The sequence below is a fragment of the Taudactylus pleione genome, unplaced genomic scaffold, assembly GCF_031769625.1.
Source record: "Taudactylus pleione unplaced genomic scaffold, aTauple2 ptg000304l, whole genome shotgun sequence".
NCBI classification, from domain to species: Eukaryota; Metazoa; Chordata; class Amphibia; order Anura; family Myobatrachidae; genus Taudactylus; species Taudactylus pleione.
In genome coordinates this window covers 828,385-842,566 of record NW_028284705.1, presented here as the reverse complement: position 1 = coordinate 842,566, position 14,182 = coordinate 828,385, and the positions used below count along the sequence as shown (strand labels likewise).

The following is a 14,182-nucleotide window of genomic DNA, read 5'->3' as shown; positions in this document are numbered from 1 at the left end:
ACTGCACTGTGCAGGATTACAGCTAGCTCTGTGTATGGTACCAGCAGTGTACACTGCACTGTGCAGGATTACAGCTAGCTCTGTATATGGTACCAGCAGTGTACACTGCACTGTGCAGGATTACAGCTAGCTCTGTGTATGGTACCAGCAGTGTACACTGCACTGTGCAGGATTACAGCTAGCTCTGTGTATGGTACCAGCAGTGTACACTGCACTGTGCAGGATTACAGCTAGCTCTGTGTATGGTACCAGCAGTGTACACTGTACTGTGCAGGATTACAGCTAGCTCTGTGTATGGTTCCAGCAGTGTACACTGCACTGTGCAGCATTACTGCTAGCTCTGTGTATGGTACCAGCCGTGTACACTGCACTGTGCAGGATTACAGCTAGCTCTGTGTATGGTACCAGCCGTGTACACTGCACTGTGCAGGATTACAGCTAGCTCTGTGTATGGTACCAGCCGTGTACACTGCACTGTGCAGGATTACAGCTAGCTCTGTGTATGGTACCAGCAGTGTACACTGCACTGTGCAGGATTACAGCTAGCTCTGTGTATGATACCAGCAGTGTACACTGCACTGTGCAGGATTACAGCTAGCTCTGTGTATGGTACCAGCAGTGTACACTGCACTGTGCAGGATTACAGCTAGCTCTGTATATGGTACCAGCAGTGTACACTGCACTGTGCAGGATTACAGCTAGCTCTGTGTATGGTACCAGCAGTGTACACTGCACTGTGCAGGATTACAGCTAGCTCTGTGTATGGTACCAGCAGTGTACACTGCACTGTGCAGGATTACAGCTAGCTCTGTGTATGGTACCAGCAGTGTACACTGTACTGTGCAGGATTACAGCTAGCTCTGTATATGGTACCAGCCGTGTACACTGCACTGTGCAGGATTACAGCTAGCTCTGTATATGGTACCAGCCGTGTACACTGCACTGTGCAGGATTACAGCTAGCTCTGTATATGGTACCAGCAGTGTACGCTGCACTGTGCAGGATTACAGCTAGCTCGGTGTATGGTACCAGCAGTGTACGCTGCACTGTGCAGGATTACAGCTAGCTCTGTGTATGGTACCAGCCGTGTACACTGCACTGTGCAGGATTACAGCTAGCTCTGTGTATGGTACCAGCCGTGTACACTGCACTGTGCAGGATTACAGCTAGCTCTGTGTATGGTACCAGCAGTGTACACTGCACTATGCAGGATTACAGCTAGCTCTGTGTATGGTACCAGCAGTGTACACTGCACTGTGCAGGATTACAGCTAGCTCTGTGTATGGTACCAGCAGTGTACACTGCACTGTGCAGGATTACAGCTAGCTTTGTGTATGGTACCAGCAGTGTACACTGTACTGTGCAGGATTACAGCTAGCACTGTATATGGTACCAGCCGTGTACACTGCACTGTGCAGGATTACAGCTAGCACTGTATATGGTACCAGCCGTGTACACTGCACTGTGCAGGATTACAGCTAGCTCTGTATATGGTACCAGCCGTGTACACTGCACTGTGCAGGATTATCGCTAGCTCTGTATATGATACCAGCCGTGTACACTGCACTGTGCAGGATTACAGCTAGCTCTGTATATGGTACCAGCAGTGTACACTGCACTGTGCAGGATTACAGCTAGCTCTGTGTATGGTACCAGCAGTGTACACTGCACTGTGCAGGATTACAGCTAGCTCTGTATATGGTACCAGCAGTGTACACTGCACTGTGCAGGATTACAGCTAGCTCTGTATATGGTACCAGCAGTGTACACTGCACTGTGCAGGATTACAGCTAGCTCTGTATATGGTACCAGCCGTGTACACTGCACTGTGCAGGATTACAGCTAGCTCTGTATATGGTACCAGCAGTGTACACTGCACTGTGCAGGATTATCGCTAGATCTGTATATGGTACCAGCAGTGTACACTGCACTGTGTAGGATTATTGCTAGCTGTGTATCTGCTGCTGCTCATTATCGCAAACTTCGTACATGTTCTGTAGATTTATGGTTGTACATATCTTAAGCTGTGGAAACGTCGGTGTGCAGTGAAATCTTTGGCCATATGAAAACTGACTTTTAGCGTTTAAATTAAAACTGAGCCTTACTTGAGTTATTGCATAATGATTTATTACATGTGTGCCAGCGTAAGGCTTTTTGCGGTGTCTCTGTGCTGGGACATTGGGTGATAGGGCCTCAGGAGGTGGCATGATGGAGATGAGGGTTCAGGAGGTCGGATGATGGAGCTGACGGTCAGGAGGCGGGGCGTTGGGAGCTGACGGTCAGGAGGCGTGGCGTTGGGAGCTGACGGTCAGGAGGCGGGGCGTTGGGAGCTGATGGTCAGGAGGCGGGGCACTGGGAGTTGACTGTCAGTGGGTGGGGCACTGGAAGCTGACTGTCAGGAGGCAGGGCATTGGGAGCTGACGGTCAGGAGGCGGGGCGTTGGGAGCTGACGGTCAGGAGGCGGGGCGTTGGGAGCTGACGGTCAGGAGGCGGGGCGTTGGGAGCTGACGGTCAGGAGGCGGGGCGTTGGGAGCTGACGGTCAGGAGGCGGGGCGTTGGGAGCTGACGGTCAGGAGGCAGGGCGTTGGGAGCTGACGGTCAGGAGGCGGGGCGTTGGGAGCTGACGGTCAGGAGGCGGGGCGTTGGGAGCTGACGATCAGTGGTGGGGCACTGGGAGCTGACGGTCAGGAGGCGGGGCGTTGGGACTTGTGGGACTTTGGGAGTTAGTGTACGTGCTGTTTCAGGATAATACAGGCCTATGTGAAGTGATCCCTATGTGTCAGGATAATACAGGCCTATGTGAAGTGATCCCTATGTGTCAGGATAATACTGGCCTATGTGAAGTGATGACTTGTGGGAATAATTTTCTTTTATCAGCATAAACCTGTTCCCTGGATATATTGCTTTTTTAATAGATATTTACACAGCTCTCACCTCTCTTCCCACCTACTGATCATCACCCAGATGCAGCTTTAGTGTCTCACCTTGTTCACCTTTATATTTCGCTGTCAATAACATTTAAATGACCCTTTCCTGCCGTGGTGGAGGTGGTATTGTACCTAGGACTGCAGTAACTAAGCAGCGGCCTGATCAGGGACTATCGTGCCATGTTGGTAGCAGCGGCCTGATCAGGGACTACTGCGCCATGTTGGTAACCGGTCAGCGTTTGACATTATGATAAAACCATATAGCTGAGAGCGCAGCAGGTAACGGCCGGGTGACATGACTGGAAGCTCCCGGGTAAATCATTGTACGAGTGAGTACATTGTCCCTGGATACATAATACAAACGTTCATGTTGTTGTTCGTCTCATGACATACGGTAATAAGGTCTATGGGCCTGATTCTGACTGGCGCGGTGCCGATGTTTATATCGTTGAGCGAATAACTATAACCTGCGTCTGAGCCACCCTGCGCACGCGTGAAGTTTCAATACCGCTGTCGCTCGCAGTGAGGATTCATTCTCAAAATGGTTGACAGGCAGGGACCGTTTGTGGGTGGCAACGGGGCGTGGTGACTGGACCGCAGGCGCGTCGCCTCCGTTCTCAGAGCCACTCAGCACGACCATAGGGTTACTCCGAAGGGCGATTATTGGCTGATCTCTGACCGATGCTGTCTCTTTATGTGCAGCTGTTTGGATTTACGTATCCGCCGGTGGGTGTCTTGATACTAATCCCGTCTGTTGCGACATTTGCATATTTACGCACAGCCGCTGCATACATATTCGCAGCAGCAGCTGCTGCGGCATTAGCACCCATCCATGGATCAGGCCCTATGTACGTATATAACGATATATTATACGATGCTATAAATGTAACCGGATAAAATATGCAACTGAGCAGAAATGAGCCCAGAATATTCCCGCAGGGAGGAATCTCAGCTTAGTGAATAGAGGGGATATAATAGGGATATACAGATGAGGCATCACACCCTGAGGAAGCACTGGGGCGTGAGGCACAAATGTCTCTGTGCCTAGGTGATGGGCACACGCTAATATCTGTGTATAAAGCCATAAGCACAGAGTATTGCCCTTCTGCGGGGAAGAGCGTCCTGCGACAGGACATTATACCATTCTTGCGTCGTGTCGGAACTCGTGCGCTTCTCTTGGCGTTGAAAGGTCTCGCAATTAGATTATTTATCAAAGCGCCTCTCAGTAATTGCTGTCTGGACGGACCCAGTGGATGGATTTAAGAAGGCACTTGTCACTGCTTGTCGCAAGAGCTTGCAATCTATAATGTGGTTTTGGGGGAAGGAGAGAGTGACATGTGTGCGTGTGTGACACATGGAAACAGCTGCCTGGGTAGCGAGACCTTTTTATGTCACCTTCCGCAGTCTAGGAATATATGGATATATATAATCTGGTCATACGGCAGCACTGTCATGTTAACTATTTGTGGGCCGCACGTGTCACGGTAAAGGGCACACACTGAGGGTTTTGGGCAGCTGCTGACTTTTAGGATTGTGAGGAGGAAGAAGCATTGCGTCTATTATAGACCTCCCCCCGGTTACATCAGTATACAATGGTTATTCTTACTACCACCTCTGCTGGGCTGCTGCTCCATGTCTGCAGGTTCTGAGCAGAAATCCCCTTTGAGCTGAATTACTGTTATCTCCTCTACTGATCGGCCGCCTCCTGCTCCAACTACTGCTGTGTCCACCTGAGAGCAGGGGCTACATCCGCCCATGTCCTTGCGGCGTGCCGGCCCTCGGTAATGAATGGGTGGGTTGGCAGCAGCATGAGGCACAGAGGTTGGATCCCTGCCTCCTCCCTCCCTCCCTCCCTCTGTCTCTCTGTATGACTGGAGGGGTGTGTGACTGCCTGTTTGCCTGACTCTCTCACCCTCTCTCCTCCTGTGCACGCTAAGCGGCTGTCTCCCTGGACTTTCAGCTGTCTCTCTCTCTCTGTCCAGTCTCTCTAACACCCAGGAGGTGGAGTCACAAACACTATCCAGAGGCAACTGAGGAGGGGGGTGAAGAAGAGAGGGAGGGGAGGAAAAACTTTTTTTGGTGTCTCACTGCCCATTTTAAGGCTCTGCAGAGATTATTGCAGAGCGGAGGCTGCGGCTTCTCCCTCTGGAGGATCTATATTCCGGGAGATCAGCTGTCAGCTTCTGTGACACTCGGCTCCAGGAAGTTCCTGCTCTTTATTTATTGTTTAGGATCTTTTCTTCTTTACTTTTTGGCGCGTCGTCCAGAGGACTGCAACTTTTTGCTCCGCACTGGTGCTGAGCCCCACTAGCCAACATGGTGGCCGGGATGCTGATGCCGCTTGACCGCCTGAGAGCCATCTATGAAATCCTCTTCAGGGATGGAGTAATGGTGGCAAAGAATGATGAGAGACCTCAGAGCCGCCACGCTGAAGTGCCCGGGGTCACGAACCTGCAGGTAACCAAAGCCATGGGCTCGCTGAGATCACGTGGGTTTGTGAGGGAAACGTTTGTATGGAGGCATTGCTACTGGTACCTTACCAATGAGGGCATCGACTATCTGCGCCAGTACCTGCATCTCCCACCTGAGATCGTGCCAGCTTCTCTGCAGAGGGTCAGGCGCCCCATGCCTCCCCCAGGTTTGCCACGGAGGACACCTGCTGCAAATGTCCAGGCTGTCCGGGGACCCACGTCTTATGTTCCAAAGCCCCAGGTTGACGCTGAGAGGCAAGAGTACCGCAGGAGAGAGGAGACGGTGCTTCAGAGAGGTCAGAATGCCATAAATGGCTCCGTCAATTCCCACGTGCTGGAGAACAGCTGGCAAGAAGGTGGGTGGCAGAGATGGGCGGAAAGAGATGATCAGGGCAGTTTGAAGAGGGGAACAAGTGGCACTAGTCGGGGTTTTCATGTACCTAACGCAAAAGAGAAGTGGGGGATGAAGGAAAGCCAGGGGAGGGAGGAGACGAGAAAGAAATCTGGGGGAGAGCCAGAGAGAACAGGGGCAGAAAAAAGGGCCAATCTAGGGACCACATCTGCTGAAAGTTGGACGGCGGAGAAGAAATTAGGGGACAGAAAACCACGTGCAGGGGAAGAGGACTCCAGAGCACCGGCAGTGAGTGGTAATGCTGAGTTACTGACAGCTCTGAGTCCAGTCATCTCCACCAGTGAGAGGAGGGAGGAGAAGGCCATTGTGAGTGGTGTCACCTCAACGTCTCAAACTCAGTTTACAGAAAAATCAGGGGCCAACCTGGGGCAAAAAAAGGAGGAGGCCAGAAAGGTAGTAAGTGAGAAATCAGTGGAGGTACATGTAGTGAGGTCTGTCACTGAGGTCGTAGTCACCAGTCATAAATCACTAGAAATCACTAACCACGAGCAGGGGGCAAAGGAGAAGGCAATTGTACAGGGGCAATTATTATTGGGCCAGGAGCCAAAACAAGAGAAGGGGCAGTTAAAAAAGCAGAAAGCCAAAGAAAAGCAAATCATCCCAGAGGCAGATGAGATAGTGAAGGCCCCAAGTTTAGTGACCTCTACCCTCGGGTTGGTAAAAGTAGAGTCCAAGCAAGAGGTTAAGCAGCAGAAAACGGGTAAAAATGTAGCTGAGAAAGAACAAGAAGAGGTAGAAGTGAGAAACATTCATATGGTCTCTACCTCTAAGTCCGCAGTAGCGCAGGGTCCAGAAAATGATCAGGGAAAAATCAGAAGTCAGAAGCTTGAAAAGGAAGAGGTTTGTGTCACGCTAACCCCTGTGGGCGCCAAACCAGAGCCCCCCAAAACAGAATCAAAAACAGACAGCAGGTTAGAAGTTACAAAGGGACAGAAGAAAAAAGAACTTGACCAGGAAAAGACCAGTGATGAGGGGCCCATAGAGAAACCAGCAAAGATACAGACCAAGGGTGTGAGTATGAGGGAGGCCAAGAATGAGCCAAAGAAGGAGCAGGTCACTCAGGCCGTAACTCAGAAGACCCAAAATAGTGCATCTTCCAAAACCAAAAAAGAAAAATTACAGGAGGAAAAGATGCAAAAGACAAAGAGTGAGGAATCTGTAACACAGGTGGTTACAAAGACAGAGAAGGAACTAGTCATTACACAGGTCAGAGAGAGCAGATCTCAGAGGCAGAATCAGAAAGAGGAGGTGTCTCTGGCCAGCACCCAGGCCTCTCACCATGCTCCTATCCAAGCTGATACACAACAGGAGGTCAGTCATGGGAAGAACAAGAAGGGCTCCAAGAGTAAGGGGGAGAAGGCTAAGAAAGAGGTTGTAGAGCCAGCACAGATTTCTGCCACCCACCTACCAAAGACAGAGATGGACCAGGAGTCCATCCTGGTGAAAGGTCAGACCAAAGTTAAACAAGAGTCTGTAAATAATCACAAAAACATAATTGAAAAGACGGAGGCTCTTACAGTAGATCAGGGTCTTACCTCGGTGTCCGCAGACCTTCAATGCACGAAAGGTAATCGAGACGAAACCCTGGAGAAGGGTCCAGAGATCCTTGTAGCGAAGCTGGGACGAAATGCCACAGCGCAGGAAGACACTAGTGTCCTGAATCTGTCCCATAGAGTATCTGTTTCATTTAATTATTCGCAAAATAATGCACGAGATACGCATCATGCAAAATTGGAGGACATTAGCCAGGGGCAGTTGGCAGTTCCAGATGCTGGCATCTCTGTGTCAAAGCCTGAGCAAACACAATGGACCAAAGAACAGGAATCGAAGCTTGACTTAGTTACCCACAAAGACTTACACAATGTGAACCATCAGAATGACCTGGCTGTGCCAGAACTAGTCATCCTTACCCAACATTCTCTAGTGTCCAAGGAGGAGGAACTCCAGGCTGTGCCAGAACTAGTCATCCTTACCCAGAATCCTCCAGTGTCCAAAGAGGAGGAACTTCAGGCTGTATCAGATACTGCTGTCTTTACCCAGAGTCCTCCAGAGTCCAAAAAAGAGGAACTCCAGGCTGTGTCAGATACTGCTGTCCTTACCCAGAGTCCTCCAGACACTAAGGAGGAGGAACTTCAGGCTGTATCCGATACTGTTGACCTTACCCAGAATCCTCCAGAGTCCAAGGAGGAGGAACTCCAGGCTATGCCAGAACAAGTCACCCTTACCCAGAATCCTCCAGTATCCAAGGAGGAGGAACTCCAGGCTGTGCCAGAACAGGTCTCCCTTACCGAGAGTCCTCCAGTGTCCAAGGAGGAGGAACTCCAGGCTGTATCCAATACTGTTGACCTTACCCAGAATCCTCCAGAGTCCAAGGAGGAGGAACTCCAGGCTATGCCAGAACAAGTCACCCTTACCCAGAGTCCTCCAGTGTCCAAAGAGGAGGAACATCAGGCTGCAACAGATACTGTTGTCCTTACCCAGAATCCTCCAGTATCCAAGGAGGAGGAACTCCAGGCTGTGCCAGAACAAGTCACCCTTACCCAGAGTCCTCCAGTGTCCAAAGAGGAGGAACATCAGGCTGCAACAGATACTGTTGTCCTTACCCAGAATCCTCCAGTATCCAAGGAGGAGGAACTCCAGGCTGTGCCAGAACAAGTCACCCTTACCCAGAGTCCTCCAGTGTCCAAGGAGGAGGAACTTCAGGCTGTATCAGATACTGCTGTCCTTACCCAGAGTCCTCCAGTGCCCAAGGAGGAGGAAATCCAGGCTGTGCCAGAACCAGTCACCCTTACCCAGAGTCCTCCAATACCCAAGGAGGAGGAACTCCAGGCTGTATCAAATGCTGGTGTCCTTGCCCAGAATCCTCCAGTGTCCAAGGAGGAGGAACTCCAGGCTGTGCCAGAACCAGTCACCCTTACCCAGAGTCCTCCAGTGCCCAAGGAGGAGGAAATCCAGGCTGTGCCAGAACAAGTCACCCTTACCCAGGGTCTTCCAGTGTCCAAAGAGGGGGAACTTCAGGCTGTATCAGATACTGCTGTCCTTACCCAGAATCCTCCAGTATCCAAGGAGGAGGAACTCCAGGCTGTGTCAGAACCAGTCACCCTTACCCAGAGTCCTCCAGTGCCCAAGGAGAAGGAACTCCAGGCTGTATCAAATACTGGTGTCCTTGCCCAGAATCCTCCAGTGCCCAAGGAGAGCCAACTCCACACTGTATCAGAAACAGTTATCCATACTCAGACTACACTAGAGTCCAAAAATCCAGCTTTGACATCTGAAGAAGAGCGTGATTCCGAATCTAATGCTGATGAAGGTACGTGCAGGCAGTCCATATCTGTTATCAAAGCCTTATTCAACGTATGTCATGTTCTATTTTTAATGATGGTTCTACACTGTGCAATCACCATTTGGTATGTGTGCCGCAATGACTGCATAAATAGCAGTGATGTCACAGCGTGTCTGACCGTGAAATAAATGCACTAGTGCACATGTTCTCAAACTCTGTCCTCAGGGCCCCAAACAGTTCATGTTTTCCAGGTCTCCTCACAGAATCACAAGTGAAATAATTATCTCCAACGGTGGATCTTTTAGAATGTGTCAGTGAGTAATGAAGACACCTGTGCACCTGCTGGGTGACCAGGAAAACGTGACCTGTGTGGGGTCCTGAGAACTGAGTTTGAGAATCACTGCAATAGTGGATAATGTAGGCTCATTATAGAGCTTGCTTAGTGACCACTATCAGCCATTGTGAGAGGTCATCTTCTGACCGGTCCACTGATGCCGGAAGTGACCCCATAACGTGGCCTTGAAAATTGTGTGGCCAAACTAAACGGTGATCCTTCGCCTAATAGAATAAGCCAGGTTTAGTTTTTCGTCCATTGTCCCTGATGTGTGGGGTCAACATAACCAGTTAGATGACGATCAAATGGATCTTGATTATTCTATTTGGTTAATTTAATTGGCTGGAAATCACAACCATTAGGTGTGTGGTCCTTGACCTACAATAGGATGCAGACCACGTAGCTGGTGGCAGCGTGGCACTGTAAGTAGGCCAAGTAACCAGCTTTGTCCTTGGTCACCGTCAGAAAGGAGACACTAAGCCGGAGTGCTGGGTATGGTGAGGGCAGCAGGTTGTTGTGATGGAGCTGTATTGAGGACAGGTGTCTGTGACACGGATATCTCTCACTTATGGGCGACGATGGCCAATTAACGTAAATCTTCCGTATATCTTTTCCAGGTTATATGTTCTCATAGAGACCCATAGTGATCCTACTTCTGCACAACATGCAGTTACTGTAGGGTAACCCATCCCTGGGGTGCCTCACCAATGTGGTCTATGATCTGAATGAATGACCTGCCATGTGGGATGTGGCGGTGATGGGTGAGGGAATGACTGAGTGGGAATTGGCCAAGCTCCAAACATTACACTGCTCCCAAGTATGAGCCTGGCCTGAAAATGTGCATTTAATAAGCGAGATGTAGGCTGACATGGGACGTGGAATGTACATATCCATAGCACTAACCTATCTCCTCCACCCACTGATAAACCCTCCGTCAGGCAGCATAGAACAAGCCAGCGACTCTGCTCTGGGAGAGGGGAAGTTGGGCTGTGGGCAGGAGAAGGCTGAGTCACATCCTCACACTCTCTGTGCCAGCTGAGATCAGCATGACATGGGTTAATCAGAGACAGAACGACTGACATGTTCCACCAGTGACGGCAGGAGACGCAGGCACATTCTTCCACATCGCACTGTGTAGGCCATACTGGGACCTGTAGTTCCACAACAGCCGGAGAGGCACATGTTATATGTACATTGCACCATGAATTCCATGCTCGGGCCCTGAGGGGGTTCCTCTGTGTGCCCGGCTCACACCCTCTGCTGGTGCAGGTGTATTGCATTCCTGTGCTGAGGTTTATCGGCCTCCGGCGTGCACAGGTTCCTCACCGCACACAGCAGCAGGTCCGACCAGTCTGCAGAGCTCCGTCTAGCGTATCCGTCTGTTACTGGTGCAATGCAAATACATCTCCTGAGTGTGATGGATCCTTTCCATCTACCGCAGTTTCTACGGTCACATAGGATTCCCTTATAAATCTCAGCGGCCTGTGCATCTGTATCTTGATGTACCCATTACCCCCACACACACAGGGAGGGAGGGAGCAGCCATTTTGTGGCCTAGTCACTGGGAATAGTGACCTCGCCGAGTTATGTTGCTGCATATTCCTGAATATTAGTGCAGCTCACACAATGGCTGCTTTCAGCGGCCGCTCCGTCCACAGCGAGCCCATACACGCGTGAGGATGCTGCCCACTCTCCATTCTCTGCCAGCGGGGGTCTTTCATTCTTCTATAATCGGGCAGCGCAGTTGGTGTAATGGTTAGCATCACAGCACATAGGTTGATTCCCACTAGGGCCCTGTGTGGAGTTTGTATGTTCTCCCTGTGTTTGCGTGGGTTACCTTCGGGTGCTCCGGTTTCCTCCCACACTCCAAAAATATACTGGTAGGTTAATTGGCTCCTGGCAAATTGTGTGTGTATGTGTGTGTATGTGTGTATATGTGTGTATATGTATGTGTATGTGGTAGGGAATATAAGCCCTGATTCAGAGGCGCATGCTATTTGCGTGCACTCGCTCTGAATCAGGGCGTCCCTTTTTTTTTTTTCTGACCGGCCTCCAGGCCGAGCTGTGGGTGACCACCCACAGCGCATGCGTGCGGCATGGCAATGGTCACGAATATCGCGACCATCGGGCTTGCGAGGAGACCCTTGTGGTAGGGTTTCAGGTCTCGCAAGCAGGAAGTCCACTACTGACATCACTAATGATGTCAGTAGGGCCGCCCACAAACGCCACAAACTCAGTTTGTGCAGCCACCTACAAAACGGGGCGAGCTGTAGATCAACATCGACAGCCTCCCTGTCTTGTAGCGAGCCCAGAGCGAGTGATTTCTCACTCACTCCATGGCTCGTGCACGCCGCGCGTGCGCAATGGCCCACCATCGACCCGCTTGCAAGTGCTATGTGCTCGCGAGCAGGTCTGAATCAGGCCCATAGAGTGTAAAGCGCTGTGGTATACGTGTGTATGCGTATATGTGTGTATGCGGTATATGTGTGTATGCGGTATACGTGTGTATGCGGTATACGTGTGTATGCGGTATACGTGTGTATGCGGTATACGTGTGTATGCGCTATACGTGTGTATGCGGTATACGTGTGTATGCGTATATGTGTGTATGCGGTATACGTGTGTATGCGTATACGTGTGTATGCGGTATACGTGTGTATGCGGTATACGTGTGTATGCGGTATACGTGTGTATGCGGTATAAGTGTGTATGCGGTATAAGTGTGTTTGCGGTATAAGTGTGTATGCGGTATAAGTGTGTATGCGGTATACGTGTGTATGCGGTATACGTGTGTATGCGGTATACGTGTGTATGCGGTATACGTATGTATGCGGTATATGTGTGTATGCGGTATATGTGTGCGCAACATAGACAACTGTTAATATTTAGATTTTTTTTACATTTATATGACACCATACATCCATCTGGCGCTGGTGTTTGTAGGACGCCCGGATCCTTATCCTGATGTCACAGCGTCCGATGGACACCTGAGTTACATAGCTCCTTCTCATGTGGGATCACTGATAGGATTGTCTTGTATTTTATATTAATTAGCAGTTTCACGTTCCATAGATAAACAGGTACAAATACTGCAGCCCTGTACTGACCCCTGAGGCAGGTCATGGGGGATAAAAATGACCCACAAAAAACTATTTGTCATTTAGAGCACAATACTGTAATGGAGACACAATAACATAAACTTCCTGACAGCACAGATACAGATTAAGATTTGTGAAACCCCCTCTGGCCCTTATTTCATAGCCTGCGAGTTTCGGGCACAGATACAATTCCAATTTTAAAATTACTGCTTCAAAAAATATGGCCTAAATCGCTGTTATCCTCCGCGCCTGCAACTCGCAGACTATTCCATAAGGCCTCTCCGTCTGTCTCATTCACACACACTTACTAATTCTATCTTACACACACACACACACACACACACACACACACACACACACACACACACACACACACACACACACACACATTAATTCTATCTTACACACACACACATTAATTCTATCTTACACACACACACATACTAATTCTATCTTACACACACACACACATACTAATTCTATCTTACACACACACACACACACACACACACACACACACACACACACACACACACACACACACACACACATACTAATTCTATCTTACACACACACACACATACTAATTCTATCTTACACACACACACACACATACTAATTCTATCTTACACACACACATACACACACACACACACACACATACTAATTCTATCTTACACACACACACACACACACACACACACACACACACACACACACACACACACACACACACACACACACACACACACTAATTCTATCTTACACACACACATACTAATTCTATCTTACACACACACACACATACTAATTCTCTTACACACACACACACATACACACACACACATACTAATTCTATCTTACACACACACATACTAATTCTATCTTACACACACACACACATACTAATTCTATCTTACACATACACACACACACATACTAATTCTATCTTACACATACACACACACACATACTAATTCTATCTTACACACACACATACTAATTCTATCTTACACACACACACACATACTAATTCTATCTTACACATACACACACACACACATGCTAATTCTATCTTACACACACACACACACACACATGCTAATTCTATCTTACACACACACACACACACACATACTAATTCTATCTTACACATACACACACACATACTAATTCTATCTTACACACACATACTAATTCTATCTTACACACACACACACACATACTAATTCTATCTTACACACACACACACACACATACTAATTCTATCTTACACACACACACACACTAATTCTATCTTACACATACACATACACACACACACATACTAATTCTATCTTACACATACACACACACACACATGCTAATTCTATCTTACACATACACACACACACACACACATACTAATTCTATCTTACACATACACACACACATACTAATTCTATCTTACACACACATACTAATTCTATCTTACACACACACACACACACACACATACTAATTCTATCTTACACACACATACTAATTCTATCTTACACACACACACACACACACACACATACTAATTCTATCTTACACACACACACATACTAATTCTATCTTACACACACACACACACACACACACACACATACTAATTCTATCTTACACACACACA

The 14,182-nt window shown here is 48.8% G+C and overlaps 1 protein-coding gene across 4 annotated transcripts in view; it reads left to right on the top strand.

The window, feature by feature from the left end:
- Positions 1-4,874: 4,874 nt before the first annotated feature.
- The window catches only part of PLEC (plectin), a 249,407-nt gene continuing 240,099 nt past the window's right edge, over positions 4,875-14,182 (top strand). For 2 of the 4 annotated variants that reach the window (XM_088442057.1, XM_088442055.1), the window contains exon 1: positions 4,875-9,120. In XM_088442057.1, the coding sequence (XP_088298183.1) occupies positions 5,244-9,120 (3,877 nt within the window). In that variant the 5' untranslated portion in view covers positions 4,875-5,243. The remainder of the gene's footprint in view (positions 9,121-14,182) is intronic. The other 2 variants (XM_088442059.1, XM_088442058.1) reach the window with 1 other exon arrangement.